General features: G+C 33.3%; 2 protein-coding genes across 2 annotated transcripts; one reads left to right on the top strand and one right to left on the bottom strand.

Annotated features, from left to right (window-relative positions):
• Window positions 1-711: 711 nt before the first annotated feature.
• Window positions 712-6,640, bottom strand: Srp72 (signal recognition particle 72). Its single transcript, XM_088228687.1, has 13 exons — window positions 6,496-6,640; window positions 6,151-6,385; window positions 5,911-6,055; window positions 5,221-5,414; window positions 4,813-4,950; window positions 4,600-4,732; window positions 4,335-4,508; window positions 4,087-4,245; window positions 3,255-3,404; window positions 3,073-3,170; window positions 2,871-2,972; window positions 1,549-1,659; window positions 712-1,103 (listed from the first exon to the last, which is right to left on the bottom strand). The coding sequence occupies exons 1-13, from the start codon at window positions 6,596-6,598 to the stop codon at window positions 971-973; spliced, it is 1,875 nt and encodes a 624-aa protein (XP_088084813.1). The 5' UTR covers window positions 6,599-6,640; the 3' UTR covers window positions 712-970.
• Window positions 6,641-6,855: 215 nt separating this feature from the next.
• PCNA (Proliferating cell nuclear antigen) lies at window positions 6,856-14,926 on the top strand. Its single transcript, XM_088228675.1, has 6 exons — window positions 6,856-7,031; window positions 7,120-7,236; window positions 7,377-7,483; window positions 9,485-9,759; window positions 12,290-12,465; window positions 14,518-14,926. The coding sequence occupies exons 2-6, from the start codon at window positions 7,123-7,125 to the stop codon at window positions 14,626-14,628; spliced, it is 783 nt and encodes a 260-aa protein (XP_088084801.1). The 5' UTR covers window positions 6,856-7,031; window positions 7,120-7,122; the 3' UTR covers window positions 14,629-14,926.
• Window positions 14,927-19,629: the final 4,703 nt, after the last annotated feature.

Raw genomic sequence — 19,629 nt, 5'->3', positions numbered from 1 at the left:
AACCACCTTTCAGCATGCTCAAATCGCGTGGGAAAATTTAAAAAGGGTGACTTAGTTGTCCAAATGAAAAGTATTCGGAAAATTCTGAAATTAATTCCACATGCAAGAGAGAGTATATTCTAAATTAGAGCAGTAGTCTGACTGGCCGTTTTTCCGTTCGCCTAGTGGCCACCCGTCACCCCTCCGGTGCGAGCGCGCATGCGTGAAGGCAACACTGGTATTAAGTTACTCCTAGGCATAGATGGAAATACCATCCTTATTCTACCACTCTAATAAGGATGGTATTCCCATCCTTAATCTACCACAACGCCTAGGCGTAATTTTAAACCAGGTTTATAAATCAGACCCAGCAAGAATTTTCACTAACAAACTTGTATGTTTATATCATAGTAATTTTATTTAATTATTTTTATTTAGAAGGCCTTTTTTACAATGTTTTACCCTTACTGATTTTATATAAAAAGATTTCACTTGAATTTGAAACTGGTTACTGGTTATTCCAGATTTGTGGATGTAAGCATCATTGATCTTTTATTTCTATATTAAAGAATAATTTTCTTGGTGGAAGTTCATTCATTCAAACAACAAACTTGAAAGTTACATTGTTTTCCCTAATAAAAAATATATATATGTTCATACTTTTTTAGGAAATATCAAAAACATTAAATGTGTCCATGATGATGTAGACATACATAAATAATATATAATTCATTGTTGAATAATTCTCCTTTATTTGTACTTAAATCACATATATTGGTGTTACCATTTCAAATAATTTTAGTCAGTACAAAAAACTTTCATTTAGAAAACGCCGCTACATTAATTATTATTGTGTAATTCACTTAATTACTGTGATCCAAAAACAATATCAATCCTGTGAGAGGCTTCTATCAGATATAATATGTTTTATTATATTATAACTATGTAAAACTAAGCGTTTATTGTTTTTAGAATATTTTTGTAGGAGGGACTACCATTTTCCCCCTTTACGTTTTTTCTTTTGCTGTTGTTTATTTTTCTGCCACCCGGGTTCACTTGGTGTGGGCTGTTTTTCTGCAATACGAGGACTCTTTCCTGGAAGCGTTTGTTGCTTCGACATATCACTGAAAAAAATGCATCACAATTATTGAACATTGCAAAATAATCAGTCAGCAATTTTTTTTATGTGTAAAGAAGATAGGTAAAAAAATTGTAAGATTTTTCACAAAGAAATTTAGTGGCAACCAAATAGATAAATAAAAATACAAACATTTAAAAAGAGTAAACATGTGTTCTGTGCTGTAATTCACCACTGTAATTGGGCCTTCTGGCCTGTTGTGATGTAAAAAAAAAATTAAAAAATAATTGAACTATGATACTTTCGAAACACAACTGTTCCTTTGTGAACGCATAAATAAACAAGGAACAGCCGTATCACGAAACTAATGGGCATATTGATTTTAATTTAATAATTTTACACAAAATAAATTCATACTTCAAAATTATTTAAAATGGAAAATCGCGATGCTTCAAATAAAGATAAGAATAATATTTTATTTTTGTATTTACTATTGATCTGTGGCACTGGTGGTCATGCCCTGACTGCCCTTCATAACTTCCTGGCGAGGTCCTCGCTGTCTCCTCTTGCGGAACACGGCACGCTCGTATCTCGGAAGCCACCTGAAAATATATTTATTTGATTATTGGTCATCTAACAGAAAGATACAATACAATGTGAAGACATATTACGGTATACATAATAAAGAGAGTTATCTTAATTATAGTAACAAAAATTAGAATTGAAACAGAGTATATAGTTCAGCATAGAGAATACCTCTGTATGAACAATTGTATGTATTAATATTTATGATATGCAAAACTATTAAACAAGGGAACAAACACAAACTTTCTGAATTATTAAGTGTACAACTTTACTTCCGCTGTTTTTTTTTCTGAATTTTGAGGTCTTGTAAAAAACTGGAAAATACTTAGAAACATTAACATTTTTGGCTTATACTTTCTCCCATCTTAGGGGCAGCATACGAATCCCGTGTTGAAAAAACTGGTCATCTTGTCAGGAAATAATCCTGAATAAATAGGCCTTTAATTACATCTACTTCTTACCCCGTCTTTCTAAACACCATCGAGGAACACAGGCGAGGAAGCCGTCTACAACAAAGTAAAAGAATCCACTACCTGAGAAGGTCTCATGCTCTGACATACCATGTTCTACCACTTTATGATCTGCTATTCCATGTTTTAACTCTGAGAGAGATTGTAACATCATTTTTCCATACGTTACAATCTTTTGAAGCGATCCAAAAATCGATCTAATTTTTTACTTCTTTATAAGACCGGAAGTGCTGGTGAGTCAAGCCATTTGCCATTGATCGAAAAAAGTGATGAGTTAGAGAAAGCAATGCCTGAAGAATACAGCGGGTGGGGTAAGACTTCACGTTTCAATGTTTCCAAGTATGTCTTGACCACTTTCACAACATGGGGTCGAGCATTGTCATTCTGCAAAATCACTTTATCGTGTCTCCCGTTGTATTGCAGCTGTTTGTCTTTTAATGAATAATGATTGCCTGTGATTGTTTCACACGGTTTCAACAGCTAATAATACACTACACCGAGCTGGTCCCACAAAATACAGAGCATGGCCTTAGAGCAGGTTTATTGCATGACATGTGTAATCTATTTATTTTGACTACTACTTACCGCTAAAGCCATCTACAGGAAAACGGCGGAAGCAAAGTTGTACACCTAATATATATTAGAGTGAAATATGTTAAGAACAGTGGCAATAACGGAATGATATATTAATTTTAATAGGTTTTTTTATAACAAAATAAGTTTTTTTAAGATTGCATGATAAAATATGTAATCATTACCTTTCGGGATCTGGTGCAACAGATAAGTCAACATTGGCAGGAAGACGAGTTTTCCGTTTGCGTTTCTTCAGGGATTTCTTCGACATATCAGTACCAGGAGTGCTGTAAATATATTTGGAATCATTAATCTCAAAAATAAGAAAAAAACAATTTGAAAAATAGCTAAGCAGTTAATAAAACAATATGGCTACTAATGACATACCTTGGAGATTGTTCCAATTTATTTTGGGTTGATTTCTTTACAACTTTAGCACCCATCATCCAGTTTGAAGTTTCTAAAGAATCCACATCAATTTTATCCTAGAAAAATAATGATTTAATAAAATAAAACAATGAGAAGTAGATGCATCATGATATTAATAGAAAAAGAATCGTGCTGTTTACCTCAGATAGTTTGATAGGTGGCAATTTCTCAGCAAGATGGCTGGCTCCTTGAGGATCGGCTACAAGCAGTCTGGCGAGAGCTCTAGCGCTAGTTGGACCTCCTTTTCCTCCGTGTCGAGAACGCCATGCTTCCTCTACATCTATACCTTGCTATAATCATCATTTCTCATTAAAAAACATGGAGTAATTAGTCATTCAAAGTATGTATAGCAATATCACAAAACGAAATATTACACTTTTGTTCGCCTCGTTTTAATTGATCAAAATACACTGCCAAAGACAGTAAAACGATAGAAAAGTCACAATTACAAAATAATACTATCATTATCATACTGCTTGTTATTATGTATTTGTATTAAGTCTGTAAAAATGTATGAATAAATAAATAAATACGTTAATTATTATTTCGATCTTATCTTCAGGGAACAGATTAAAACTAATTTAAATATGATAGCTAAATTTGTTCATTCCAATGTTTTAACATTTATACATCTAGTAGTTCATTGATGACGTTTTTGAGATAATGCACCCTGAGACTAGTTCTTATGACTGTTCTAATTGTCAGATACACTATTACCTATTACTCAAAAAAATGCTTTTGTGGGTTTGAATTTAATTGGATTTTGTTAAGTTTGAAATTGAGGCCTCGAAGTTGAACAAAACTTTAAAATAAAAGGAAAACATTTCATTTATTCATTCCATTCTCATTAAATTAAGTGGATACAGATAACATTTAGTCTTATTTTTTAATGTAACTCTAGAAAATTGTGTTGATGCAAGTTGAAAGACAAATATACCTACATCTTTGTTGAAAAAATAAATTATAACTGACCTTATTTCCTTTAAGATGATGCATGGCTTCTTCAAACAATTTCGTAACAGCCTCTCTATTATTTTCTGCAATATACAACAATACCAAGGCGCTAATAACTCCAGCTTTATATCTTAATTCATTGCTTTCAAGTATTTTTATAGCTGCTTTATAATCACCCTGTAATACAGATAATCCGTGATTAAAATAGAAAAATGAAAGTTAAAATCAAATATTACACTAAGACAGTTAAAAAAATAGTAGGTAACCTGTGATAGTAAAATGTGAACTGCAGCTAACTTCAAATCAGGATGTTTGAGTAAAACATTTACAGCTTGCGGTGATTTAGCTCTTGCTAGTGCAGAAGCTTCTATTAAAATAGATTCCTTTTCCATATTATATTCCTTGTTTAGTCTGGAACATAACTGCCGGCGCACTTCGTCCTGAAACATTTTTTAAAATTGTGGCTCGAATGTCTTGAAACTTGATTATTGACCAGAGAAAACTATAACAACCGATGGAAAAAATATATACCTGATGGGAATAAACAGAAAGTAGAGCTTGGTTGTACATAATACCTCGCCGTTGTCTCGAGGTCAATTTGTGTTCCAGGCCGTCTTGCGTAGCGGCTTTCATTCGCTTACGAGAATCAAAAACATTTATTTCCCTAAAATAAGAAATATTCTAGTAGTGTTAACATTACTCGAGTCTTAACAAAGATTACATGTATTTAAACAAGATACTCACTTATTAAGGACGACTACATTATTACTAGCTATGGCTACCAGAGCCGGATCGGAGGGTTTGTTCTTGAGAACAGATTGATACAGCGAAGCCGCTTCTTTGTCTTTCCCTTGAAGCTGTAAGCAATAGGCGAGTTGAACCCTGTAAATATAAATCATTTTCTACACCTCCTGTAATGACACCAAAAGATCTCAAAAAAATTTTCTTCCTATCTGCAGGCACATAATCGTGTACTACTATACCATAATATTATTTATTCATGGTAAAAATTTCAAGAATTTTAAAAACCATCAACCGACATAATTTAACAAGCCTTCATTTTAACTCATCTCAACCCCAAATAATATAATTATTGAACATGATATGAAAACAAAATTAAGGTTCTATTATATGAATGAAATAAATATGTACTTGATAATTGCCGTTTCTTCTTGAATTTCTTCTTGTGCACCACCATCTTCAGTGACTGATGCTACCGCTGCAGAGTCTGCACGATGGAGTAAGGAAACTGCTTCCGAAGGTTTTTTGTTCAACACCTCAGAACAGGCTGCATTATATAGCATTTCATATCTCTCAAGGTCACTTTCACTCCATGGAGCTGATACCTTTAAAAATCCAATTGATTTCATAAACATATTATCTTCAACACATTAAAAAGGGCCGAGGACCGAGACGAATGGAGAAGGAGATGCGGGCGTCTCTGAGATTTTAACAAGAAGAGGAAGAAATGAGCATCGTTAACTTTGTAAGACTAGTTGCCCCTTCGAGGCGAAACAATAATACACATACTGTCAATGTAAAAATAAAATTACTGTTCATATTTTCAACTTTAATTAGTATTAGTATTTGAGTCACTAAAAATTTCGTTTTCCACTAAGAATTATTGTCCACTAGTTTTAGGGTAACCATATTATAATCTTCAGGACCCGAAGATAAAATACTTTATTTTTTATGGATAACTGCGTATTTTTGTTATGAGAATGTGCAAGTTCCCTTGTGTTAACCGGAATGTATTTCTGATAATAATACTTTGATTACTGAACTATGCGCAACAGATGTTTTTTTTTAACTATTAAAAATAATAATTAAAAAACTACATACTGATTCTTTTTCAGAGATGTAAGCGTAAGCAGCTGACATGTTGGTTTGCCTTTCATCATCATAATCATCATTAGTATTCTTGACAACATCGCGATACAAAGCGAAGCACTCGGAATATCTCTCAAGTCTGTATAAAATTTGAGCCCTGAAAGACAAGAATTATAATATAATTGGATTGTTTTAATTACATACTTGAATGTTTCTGTAATTTTAGTATTTGGGGTAATATATTAAACCAACCTGAGTTCTTTTAATGCAGTAGTTAATTCTGTAGCAGAATCTACAGTTTTAAGAGCTTCACTTGGAAAATTAAGCCTGTATTGAACGTAAGCTTTTTCAAAACGAATAGTTGATAATACATCGGCATATTGAGCGTTGTTAAATAAGCCAAGCGCCTCTTTAAATTTTGAAAGTTGAATCAGACAAACTATTTTGCAGTGGAGAGCTTTCTGATCAAGGGGGCACAGCTGCAGAACTGAAATAAATATATAGGAGTATGCCATATGTTAATGAAATTATCAAGAATTTAATTTATGTATGTACACGGTAATTAATTTTGCGTGGAAAAAATATATTTCAACATACTTTTATTGGCTGTTTTTAATGCTCTTTCATATTCCCCGCTCTGACCAAACCGATTCAATTCCGCAAAAGCAGAAGAGACATTAACTTCTTTTGCGGCAGTCATTATTTACTCAATTTCAACCCTGCAGGTAAAACTTTCAGAACTAGAAATAAATTTATGAAATTGTCACTTTGACTTTTGACGTGTAGAAAACCGGCCATTCGGTGTATATATTTCTATCCATATGATTAAGAATAAAAATGTACCGGTTAACTTGACCATAAAGTAATTTAAACGCAAGGCGAACCCAAATATTATATTAAATTTTTATCTACGGATTGAGCGGTGGGCATCCATAGTTCTACAGTATAATAATCTGTGGTTCTACGTTCTACATTATCTCTGACGGCATCTTCAACAAGTTCGCGCCAAAACAAGCGTTACAGAAGTCATTTTCGTTTCCATTGCCGGCGTTCGCGCGTATTTGGTTTATCGTGAGCTTTACAGCTTCTGACACCTTCATTAAGTTTATTTGCCGCAATTTATATAAGTTCATGTAAATATTTAACACTTGTATTGTATTTTTGGTTGATTTTGTACTCTTTTATCAAACTTGCATAATTTTCTGCTTTCCTTGTTTTCAGACAATGTTCGAAGCACGTTTATTGCAAAGTGTTGCGTTCAAGAAGGTTCTTGAAGCTATCAAGGACCTCTTAACGGAAGCTACTTTTGATTGTTCTGATAATGGAATTCAATTGCAGGTAAACACGAATTTTTGAAGCATAAGGGCATTGACGTGACTCACGATGTCCTTGAAATATGTCCATCTAGGTCGTGTTTTCAAAGTATGGATTCTGCATTAATTTCCGTACTAATTAATGATTTATTTTACTACTCTTAGGCAATGGACAACTCTCACGTATCATTAGTGTCCATGACTCTTAGATCTGATGGATTTGACAAATACAGATGTGATAGAAATATTTCTATGGGTCTAAACCTTAGCAGGTAAGAAATATCAATTTCATTCCAGCATTTATTTTCTTACAATACTTATTTTAATTAAGACCGCTCATTCCCTTAACATTACCATATTCGTAATTTATGAACGTTGGTGTTTTCAACTCGATGGCTACTCTTGGGTAAAAAAATATTTAAGGAAAAAAGAGGTCAAGTACTGCTGCTGTCTCGTGGTGTACTGGTAAGTGCGTTTGCCTACTGTGCCCGAGGTCCCGGATTCAATATTTGATGACGTAGATAAAAAATATTTTTTTAATAGGTGCTTTTTCACTGCAATATTTATAAACACTATCTTCATCTTTATATATCGAGACGGTATACTTAACTTCTGTACTATCTGTATCTACCTCAGTATGTTCTACCTATTTGTCATATCAACAACATATGATCTTAACAAACCAATGAATGACCGCAACAATTTAGTCCGCGTTCCTTACGCCATTAACATTTAAAATAGTTCTCATTTATAATATGTCAATGTATTATTTTAAATAGGCTTCTGTGATAAAAAGTGCTTAATTCAAAGCGATTATAAACTACAATTAATCCCAATTCAAGCAATAAATGCTTGTTTGAAAATGAATTTATAAAATGTTTGACAATTACAAAGACAGTATGCTTAACTATTGTCTGTCTTTATCTACCGAGCGATTACAAATCCGGCGGCTTCTTTAACGTCGTGATATGTACACTCCGGAAGCATACAGAAAAAATATAATATCTAATTTTTTTTTTAAAGTGGCAACTTTTTTATGCCTAGATACTCTTATATGTTAATAGGGCAGAATCTAGCCTCATTATTTTTTGCATCTAGCCACTCGTTTCCAAAACTGACAGTTATGTCAGAATTTAATTCGACTTCAAAATTTACTTATTTTTCTCTCATATTTTTAATAGACTCTTAAAAAAAAAGTGCCAACCTCCAAACTTAAGTAAGTTAAAATGAAAGGAAAAATTGCTTGGTATACTGAAGCTTTGTCATTTTAGTGCGTAGATATGTGTACCGTGACATATGCTTCCCCTTGTTTCATATTAATGTACCTACTCAAAACTTGAAGGTGGGGGGTCGGTAGTGTATCTTCGTAATCGCTAGACAGAGTTTATCTTCAACTATACCGCCGAGGTGAAGGTATGATATCTTTATCTTCCCATCATAATCGAGGCCCTGAACTGGCTCCTGAAATAGAGACTGATTATTTTACATTAATTTAATAAATAATGATCAAGGTACACCGTATTTGGTCTACTGTTGCATTGCCCTATGTACTACCGTCGGGTGCGAACGAGGGGTCATTGTGATAAATTTCAAAGAACATAACAATAATAATTATGGATAACTTATATAGCGCCATTCTCGTATTATAATACCTCAAGGGCGCTTTACAAAGTGATTATATAAATTTAATTTTAACTTTTTAATTTAAGTAAAATAATGTACTTTTTCATATTACTTTTCCACCACATGCTAAGAATTTATTCAAATGATTTAGAGAACAAGTGGGTTTTAAGTTTCTTCCGAAATATCCCTTCACTCTCACAGTTTCGGATTTCTGCTGGGAGAGCATTCCATGCCGTAGGGCCTGCGACCGCAAATGCACGTTCACCGAATTTAGTGCGCTGTTCGCGTAGAGGTATAATAACTTTTCCTTTCGACGTAGATGTAGCTGATCTAAGCGTAAGACGTCTGTCAGCTAGTTCATCTGGAATGCAGAGTTCCTTTAGATATTCTGGAGCCGAGTTGTGCAGTGACTTATACATAAGCCAACAGAGTTTGTATTCCATCCTCTGTGGAAAACGTAGCATAAGCCAACACAGTTTGTATTCCACCCTCTTTGGAAAACATAGTATATGTACATCTCAAATACTTACATAGTTTTGAATTCTGTCTGATTTCTTAGATATTCTACCATCGGTTATCTTTTCCATAAATCAAATTGATTATTGAAAACAATGCACGCAGCCTACTAATAAACGCATAAACAATTTCAGCTTATACAAAATAATGAAATGTGCCGGAGAAAAGGACAATATAACTATCAAGGCCCACGACAACGCCGACACGGTAATAGTGATGATTGAATCTCAGAACCACGAGAAGGTGTCCGATTACGAGATGAAGCTGATAAACCTAGATCAGGAACACCTCGGTATCCCCGACACCCAGTACTCCTCCACCATCCGCATGCCCAGTGCTGAGTTTGCCCGTATCTGTCGCGATTTATCCCAGTTCGGAGAGTCTATGGTCATCGCCTGCACTAAGGAAGGTTTGTACTTGCTGCTTATTTTTTTTTCTCCATGAGAATGTATTTATTCAATACAGCAATTGATCAATTTGCTTGCGGGTACAACACCACCGCTCTCACTCCGCATAACCGATTCCGTATTATATTATCGAATTTATAATAAATAACACCAAATCTGCTCAGAGCGTTTGAGAAGATAGTAATAAGGGCGATCGCATGAAAAACCCTAAGGGACAGAATCCGGAATCAAGAAATTAGACTGACTTGCGATACAAGAGACAGTACTGTGGAACAGAACAAGTAGAAGATTCTGGAGAGATCACGTCAATAAAATGCACAGCTCCAGAGTCTCCTATACTGTCGTCCATGGAAGAACAGCCGGAACTCAGCATCTCAAGAATCGCCGTCTAGTCGATAACAGATCACACATTAGCACAGGGCACTGCATTGGTACACTAAATGCTGTGTATATTGATATGTTACATGTAGGTAAGGTGATTAACCTTACACTTCAGGTGACAGTTCAGGGACATGAAATATTGCAATGTAGACCCACTTTTTTAATCATTATTTTATTTTATTAGTGCCTGTATTTATTATAAGAAATTGTATTTACCATCATTAAAATGGACTGCATAAGTCCATCAAATAAATAAATAATTTCATCTCAACCTTCCCAGGAATCAAACCTGGTACCAGTAGGCAAACACGCCAACCACCTTTTCTGAATTTTTACCTGAGAGTGGCCACCGAGTCGAAAACACTCTTCCAGGACTTTGGTTGTATTTCACACAGATAAATAGTTTTACAATTGAGGTTACTTTGAATTTCAAATCATCTCTTCTTTCAAAACCTAGAACCGTATACAGTGAAACCTCTATCTATCGTTTTTGAAGGGACTTATTGAATTAAACTATGAATGCGGGAATAAGAGGTCAATACACAAGGAGATAATATCTCGTTAAGATACCGCCCTGGCAATCTGCATTACCATTGGCAGGTTAAAATTCTAAAAAAGATACAAGTTTCAGGTGTTGATAAATGTATTTAAATAAAATAAGAAAATTAGAAAGCAGAACAAAAAACAAAAAATATTAAAGTTTATTTACTTTGCAAATAATATTTTTTTGCCATCAGTTATTGAATGTGAGTAGTAGAATGTTTTTAATCTTTCGTAGATAGTGCATGCTTCTGAAAATGAAGGTACAGGCTGCGGCTCCTCTTCATCAATATTGACCTCTTCAGCTGTCTCCTTCAACCTTGCGTCACACAAGCTTTCGATAGTTTCTATCCCACACATTGAGATATTGTCGTCAAATGTAACAAAATTGTTGAAATTCGTCTGTGCATCAAGTCTTCAAGCATCCATGCCTTTTTGTTCGCGTAATATTTTACGGGTAACGTTTTCGTATTTTTAAAACACCTAGGCTTTACCGATTTCCCAATAACGAGAGTCTCGCGCATGTCAGTTCCATCACTGTTGATGCAAAACAACAGAGATCCTCCCCTTTGACCCCTTACCGCCGTGGCAGGACTCGCCTTTTAATGTCAGTGTGCCGTCAGGTAGACGATTATAAAACAGGCCGTTTTCATTGGCATTGTAGATATACAGAGGCTCGTAACCTTCCAACAGTTTTGGAAGCTCGTTTATCCACAACGAAGTTCTTTCTAAACCTACGGATGCACTCTCTCCGGCAAGCTTCTTGTATACGAGACCGTGGCGGTCTTTAAAACGACTCATCGTGATGCCGTAAAATCATTGATGCCAAGTCTTTCCGCAATTTGTTTGGCTTTCTCTCGAACAATGCTCCCATCAATCGGAATGTTAACAGCACGAGATTGTTGGTACCAGGAGAAAAGAATTTTCTCCAGCTCGCTAAACTTTGATTCTTTACTGGTCTTCCTAGTTTTTGAAGATTTTCCGCACTTGTGAATTTTCTCGCAAATTTCGTCTTTCTTCAAGAAAATCCAATTTAACGTGGATGCTGCGATTCCTAAACGTTTAGCAATATTAATACGTTTTTCAGTGGGATTTTATTCCACCTCTTCGATAATTTTCAATCGTTCTTGAAGAGTACGCACTTTTTTCACAAGACGGCTCATTTCGAAATTTGAAACGCTCAAAAAAGATAGCTAGTTTAACAAACATACTCCACTACGCTCAGATATCTTACGACAACTGAAGTCAGAAGCCGCCACCGGCGGCGGCACGATGCCGACGGTAACGACAAACTGTCATTATATCTCTCTCTTTCGAACTTTCTGCGCATTAGGACATAGACAAAATATAAAAATATGTCAAATACGCATTGTAATTCAAACTATGAATGCGGTAAAATGGTGGATAGAGAAACAATCAATGCGATCAATTTTTGTATGTTTTATAAAAAGTTATTTCAGATTTGGAAGAAATAAACGACACATCCGGGAAAACGATTATTTGAGGAACGATAGATAGAGGTCTCACTGTATGTTAAAAAAAAAACCAAGTTAGTCAATCTATTTTCCTTGTGCAGTAGCATTTTTATGACTCATTTTATGTTTTTTTCAGGAGTAAAGTTTTCGTCAGCTGGTGATATTGGAACGGCAAACGTGAAGTTGGCACAAACCACATCAGCAGACAAAGAAGACGAAGCCGTCATTATTGAGATGGAGGAACCCGTGTCTCTCACCTTCTCCTGCAAATATCTTAATTATTTCACAAAAGCCACCTCCCTAAGCGCCCAGGTAAATTCGATGTTTAGTTTTATATACAGAACATGTGTCACAGCACAAACTTGTTATCTGCAAGAATCGTTCTATCGTAACACAAAAAATTATGCTGATGACCTCTTGATGATTAGTACTGTGTACACATGTTCTACAAAATATGTATTAATTGATTTTTTTCTACATTGTACACCAATTAGGTACTTAGACACTTACATAGTATCATTAAAGTAAACCGATCCCAAAGTCCCCCATTTGGATCTTATTATTTAGGTTCTTATTTCAAAATGATGTTTTAAAACAATTGAAGAGTTTTTGCTCGACTGTTTACAATATATTTGTTCGGTATGTCCAAGAAGAAGCTCGTTATAAAAGTGAATAAATGTATAGAGAAAACCACAAAATAAAATGTCAACTAATGTTTCCTCATTATATCTGAGATCTCGCTATTTCCGTGCTCGTTATAACCAAGTTTGACTGTAAATAAAACAAAAAGGAAAATAATTAATAAGTATCCAGCCACCCTAATTTTACCGGACAGACACAATCAATCATTTTTCGACTATTAATAATATAGATAATTAAAAAGAAAAAAAGTTATCCTGTTAAATATTGCTCCTACAATATTTTGGCAATCATGGCTCATATGTTACCAAAATTATAAACACAGTAGTAAACAAATATTGCCACAAAGAAAAACAAAAAAGTGTACACAAGCAGAAAGTACAAATAAAAAAAGGATATAACATCTATATAAAACAAAAGAATTGATGTATTTTTTAAATATATTTTTTTAAATTGAAATATTTATATTATTATGATTTCATAATCATCTTTTCCCTTTCTGTACCTAATGGTACATGGGGCACTGCATTGGTATAGAAATTAATAGCAGCGTCTAGATCATTATTTTCATTACATAAAAGAATGATCATTCTTACACTTTAGGTAACCCATTCAGGAGCTATAAAGTATTGTGGTGATGAAACATATTTTAAATAAATATTTCATGTCAACCATATTGGGAATTGAACCTGAGACCTATTGCATGGTTGGCGAACGCACTGTCCATTAGACCGCGAAAGGGACAATGATTTGCACAAATATTTCAATTTTCGGGTCCATTTTCAACGAGTTGTAAATAACTTCTAGAAAATATGAATCATGTTGGGGTAGAACGGGGTTTGAACTTCGCGCCTCTGATCCATGAGTCTGTGACATTAGTCACAGGACCACAACTTGTTTTTTTCTTTCATAAGGTAAATAATAAACAAATCTGTAACAACTGAACTCCTTATCACGATAAAACAGTTTTGTCCTTTAGTATTGCCAGAGAATTATAATATGGATTTTTTAAAACAATATTTGGTTAGTTATGACTGATTTCAACGCAATTCATGTTCAATAATATTTAATATCTTATCATACTTTTTTGTTTATGATTTATGTTGAGTTTTTTTAATTAGCATTATGTTTACGTATTATCAAAACTAAATATTGCAGTACATGCATATTGCCCAAGGCGATTTTGTATTGACCGGATTAAGAGGTTAATATATTTTATGTTGCAATATTCTTGTTGATTCAAATTATATTATAAATTATATATATAATATACATATCGACCTTTTATTCATCTGTCTCATTGCATCAATTCATTTTAATATGGTCCTAAAATAAGACATTTAAAAATGTAAATGTCTTAATAGATAAAAGCATACATTTTCATGGTCATGGTTATCAATATGTATCATCTTTTTAGGTGATCCCAAGTAGGTTGGACTGGTTATGATGTTTCAGCTACCGTTGCAGGAGCCATCTTCAGGGTAAACTACCCAAAAAAGACAATACATATTATCAAGAATAGATTTCTAATTACAATAGACTACTTGTGAACTTTAATGAACTATTTACAATTTTATTAATTTGTCAATGCAATTTAGACACTTTTTCATTAAAAATATTGAAAACCCTGCATAACTTTATGCATTGTTCTCTGATAAATTATTTAGATTCATTATTTCCAAGGTTCATTATTTATTGTACTAAATAATATTTTTATTTATTCAGGTACAACTTTCCATGTCAGCCGACGTTCCTCTGGTGGTGGAGTACCGTATTCAAGAAATAGGACACATTCGATATTATTTAGCCCCTAAAATAGAAGATGAAGACAACTAGGTTATAGTATTACTATGTACATTATAATATTACTATGTATTGGTCCTATTATATCTCATGGCGAACATTGCATTACCAGTAATAGGTATTGCTTCTGTTCAAATTATATTTAGAGGCAATAATTCTCTAAATGTTAAAATTGTGCATGTTTGTCTTCAAACACCATTTTAAAAATTTGATTTCTCACAATATTGAACATTCCGGCATTGATTTTTTATATTTTGTGCAAATTCTTTTTGTAAACTGCAATTTTCAGGTGTATTTTTAAAAATAAAACAGTATTCTTTTATAAAAAAAACTTGTTACGATTTCTCAAAATGTTAGCAAAAATCCCTTTACTTTTAAAGCAGGCTCCTTAGAATGGCCATCTTCATATTTTTTTGTGCCCATGAGAGGGCCTGCTATATCCTTATATTATTTTGGAATGATATTTAAAATAATTCTATACACTTAAGTCAAACGCAATATAAAAAAAAATTATATCTATTATTCTTGGTATAATTTTATTTAAAAAGGAGAAGTGGATAAATGCTGAAACATAGAATTAAGAATAGTCCAGAAACCACATACGCACATCAAACAGAAGGCGACTAAACTACTCATAAATGAGTAGGTTTACGTTTTGACCCATTAGTTTCTTTGTAGACCTCTGATTAAACAACGCCGTGGGGACATTTGAACGACATTATCTTTAAAACATCAAATATTATTTAACATGATATAAAAAATATCAGTTTTATGTAAAATAAAATTTGTTTTATACAGTAAAACCCCTGTTTTACGTTTTTCAAGGGAGCAGCAAAAAAAGTGTTAAACTGAGGAAAACTTTAACGTGAGGAAATGAAAAATGTATGGAAAAAAATTAAATTTCATTAAAATTTAATTATTGTACAAGACTATACTAAATTTACTGCAGAAAAATTGTAAGAACTGTCCTGATTGGGGATTATTCATATTTACCAATGATATACGTACTTAAAAATATTTTGTATATTTTCAGACAAAACTGCAGTGTTATTTTTTATTTAATTTTAAAAAATACATGCCTAAATAATTAAATTTAATTTGATGACCTTCTAAACACGAAAATAAAAATTTGAATTTGCATAAAATGCATTTAACGATTTTTTCCCTAAATATTGGGAAATTTTATTTATTTGGTATCCTTTTTTTAGCATGGCACCACAAAATTTCTACTGTCATTTACATCATGGACTGTTTCATGCTTTTATAATAACTGATTAAACTATCTCCTTTTCACATTATGTGTGTATAACATCAAATCATATTTACATTGCCATTTTTTTTAATTTTCTGCATTGTAACTTATTGATGTAAAGACTATTCTTCCTAAACATGCGTCGACTGCATGTAAAACGCCAAAATTAGACACTTAAACATCACAAACATGTCAATTTCACTGCACCTACTTTGAATTTAGTTTAAGACAATAATTTACACAATTTTTTATTTACCTCGATTTTATTCTCCATTATATGAGTTAGGAAAAAAAATCGTCGCAAAATCGGGGTTATGAAAAACGTTAATTGGGGAGAAAATTTAATGAGAATGTATTGAAAAAAATGGGACCTCAATATTTAGGTGTAAAAAGCGGGAAAATGTAAAAATGAGGTTTTACTGTATATTAAGTTCAAAGTTCATTAGTTCAATTACTCTTAAATGACCCTTTACTTATCTACTCTGTTGTTTCAATCAATTTTTCCGCGTGCACAATAAAATTTTAGAGAAATTAACAATTAATTTTTTTTACCTTACATTTGTGTTATGATTATTTTTTTTCCTATCAAGCAACATTACGCGGTGACATCACGAATGCGCGCGGCGAAAGTAGGGCATAGTGAGGGGATTATTGGACACAGTCTGATGTATTCAAATATGATTCTACGCTCCTAGACTATTCTTAATTCTATGTGCTGGAACCTATGGTGGTTTAAATTTCCCAGTTGAAAATAAATTGAAGATATTCGACTGAATTTTTTGAACTATGTATGTATATGTATACATATTTGAATACGTTAAAATATGTTATCTTCGCTACAATGTAACAGGTTAACGCAGCGGGCAAAAATCAGCAAAAAATTAAATAAAAAATCTCCTTTATCTATCTCCTAAAACATCTGTTAGTTTATAATGAAATTTCTAATAAAAACTCGCCATATTGTCAGCTTAACTTACAAAACTCGTAAATACCAAACTGACCTTTTTTGAAATGTTTTTTTTTCCAGTTGTGAATTCAGGGATTTAAAAAATATGTTTGATTCCTTTCTACCGGGTTAATTATATTTGCAATTGATTTCTTAATTAAAAACAATAAACCCTATATTTATGGATTTGCGAGGTTTTCATTGATAATTTTTTTTAAACTGGATGTTACTTTTGAACTGGATTGTTAATGAATTTAGGAGGTTTTCGCACATAATTTGGTTTTAAAATACAACGTTTAAAGTGCAAAAGTTATATTTATGATGAAATTAAATTTGTTATTTTGAATATATTCATTTTATGTAATGACCGACAATATGTTTTACACATACTGGATTATAATAATGATGGAAATCCTTCGACAAAACTGAATTTAACTACTGCAAGTACTTTCTTGGTTTAATTAATACAGTATATATAGTTGCGGTGCTGCAGAAGAGCGTTTATTTGGCATTTTTAGTAACATATAATTAGTTGCCCGCCAAGTCCAAAGACTTCAGTGGGACACAATTTTTTAAGACAGGTTTATTTCACACACTTTTATTTATTACCGTTTAACAGTCACCATAAAGTATTGAGCAGATATTTTTTTGTTTTTCAATTGAAGATCTTCCATGTTAATGATGGTTTGAGGAAGATCATTGAACAATCTTGGAATAAGGCAATTTAATGTTCATTCTCGGAAGTAATTTGTAATTTGAGGAACGACCAGGAAACCCTTAGTTTTCACTAATGTTGTGAGTGTGGGAAACTCTTTTTTTTTATATTCTTTATCAAGTTATGGTTACAAAGTTGTTTTACCGGCAGGACATTACAGAATTAAAAATATACATCTTTGCCCATATTTTTCGCCTCATGGATTATAGTACTCGGTACAGTCCCCTTGAACGGAAAAAACGCACTTTTAAGATATCAACATTAAGACATGAATGGGGATGAATGTGTGAAAAGAAAACAGATATAATTCATCAACTCATTGTTCATTGTTTAAACAAATTATCTTGTGCACAAGTTCTCATATTTTTTGTTAGAGCAGTGCAAAAGCATGTGTGTACGTAAATTAAACAAATGTGTGTAATTTCGAGCATCTTGAAGCATTGACATAAAATAATCGAGTAGATCCACCTTTCCCGTCTTTAAAGTGGAGCTGGTGTACTGTGGATTTATACTCTCCCCGGCGATAAGAACCAGTTAGGCACGTGGGTAGAATTACCTATCCCGCCTAAAATGTTTTAAATTGATATTGTCCTCTTCAAAGAAAATTTTTAACTGTTTATAAATGTAATTGATGAAATTAATTTTAAAAAATATATATTTTTGTTTCTTTATTTTTTTATATTAATTGAAATTAGCGTGAGTAGAACCAGTAGTTCAAGAACCCTACACTGGTAATTCTGACAGAATCAAAGTTTCAGGACTAATCATCTTCCACATCTTCCAAGCATATCTGCAAAGCAGCGTATTCTTTTGTAAATCCAATCTGTGTGGTATTTTGTTGAGTAAATTTGGTGATTCCAATACTACAGTGGTGAGAATAGCCACAAATGTCAGACTTGTCATTATCGGATCCATGTATATTGAACCTAACTCTGATATCTCTACAATCCTAAATAAGCTGAGATATTCAAGACTAACAATATTCTTATTAGAGGAGACCTGAATGCAAAAAACGTTTGGTGGCGGGTAAACAAGTTTTTTTTATCAGAATGAAATCTGCATATCTTAAATGAAGGTAAACAGCCCACTTTCAATACCTACAGTGGAAACCGCCACTTAAAGAGCGAAGAAACTCGTGGACAGATGAAATCAAACAGATGGCGGGAGTAAAACCTTACACTGATGACGATCCATTATTCACGGAAGAAGAGATAGAAGATATAATAGCAAATATTAATACGAGTAAGGCACCGGGGGAGGATCACTTCACCGCTGATATTTACCTTCATTTTTTCAACACGAACACATAGATCATTAGTAACAGGTATGTATAACTCATGTCTTGGAATAAGTCATTTTCCAACTACCTGGAAAATTGCAAAGATCATAGTTATACCGAAACCGGGAAAGGATGACTTACAAGACATCGAGTCCTACAATTGGCCTTATTTCAGTGTCCGGTAAGGTGCTGGATTAATTGGATTGGATTGTTTTTGTTTTTGAACATTGTTTTTTGAAGTAAACAAATAAATAACTATCCCTTTTAAGTAAATATAAACCTTGTACATTATAAGCAAGGTAAAAAATAATGCAACTCCCACATAAAAATAGAGTGAGTATTTAATAGAACAACAGTATGTAGTACATGTACGTCTGCCTTGTGGCTGTAATGGTCGGCCCGTTTAACTACCATGCAAGAGGGATCCGGTTTGATTCTTGACATGGTTGACATGAAATGATAATAAATGTTTTTACACTGCACTATTTCATAGTCCCTGAACTGGCACCTGATCATCTTACCTTCATGTAACTAAAAAATATCGAGATACGCTGCCACTGATATGTCAATGCACTACCCTATGCACCATTGTATATATATATAAAGGGGAACGAAGATGATTTATGCATAATTATATTTTTAATGGAATGATCATCTTATTACCTAATATTTTGTTTTGTTGATTAAAAGTTTTTAATTATTTCTTTTTATAGAGTTTGCAATCTGTTTTGACAGGATATTAGTCTTGGTGTCCGACTTTCCCTCCACGTCTTTGGTGGTCGACATCCCTCTGGGGTCTTGTGCACCGCAATATTAGGAATCCTCTCTGGATCCCTCCTCTC

Source organism: Micrasema longulum, unplaced genomic scaffold, assembly GCF_059751315.1.
Source record: "Micrasema longulum isolate JH-2025_06_02 unplaced genomic scaffold, ASM5975131v1 h1tg000602l, whole genome shotgun sequence".
Classification (NCBI taxonomy): Eukaryota; Metazoa; Arthropoda; class Insecta; order Trichoptera; family Brachycentridae; genus Micrasema; species Micrasema longulum.
Note: the sequence above shows the minus strand (reverse complement) of the source record. Positions and strands in the feature narration are given on the sequence as shown.

Excerpts from the sequence above, each read along its gene's own strand:
- PCNA (XM_088228675.1), top strand. The coding sequence starts at position 7,123 with ATGTTCGAAGCACGTTTATTGCAAAGTGTTGCGTTCAAGAAGGTTCTT. Across the intron at positions 7,237-7,376 it reads ATAATGGAATTCAATTGCAG|GCAATGGACAACTCTCACGT; the intron begins GTAAACACGAAT and ends TACTACTCTTAG. Across the intron at positions 7,484-9,484 it reads ATGGGTCTAAACCTTAGCAG|CTTATACAAAATAATGAAAT; the intron begins GTAAGAAATATC and ends AAACAATTTCAG.
- Srp72 (XM_088228687.1), bottom strand. The coding sequence starts at position 6,598 with ATGACTGCCGCAAAAGAAGTTAATGTCTCTTCTGCTTTTGCGGAATTG. Across the intron at positions 6,056-6,150 it reads ACTGCATTAAAAGAACTCAG|GGCTCAAATTTTATACAGAC; the intron begins GTTGGTTTAATA and ends CTTGTCTTTCAG. Across the intron at positions 4,509-4,599 it reads TTTCTGTTTATTCCCATCAG|GACGAAGTGCGCCGGCAGTT; the intron begins GTATATATTTTT and ends AAAATGTTTCAG.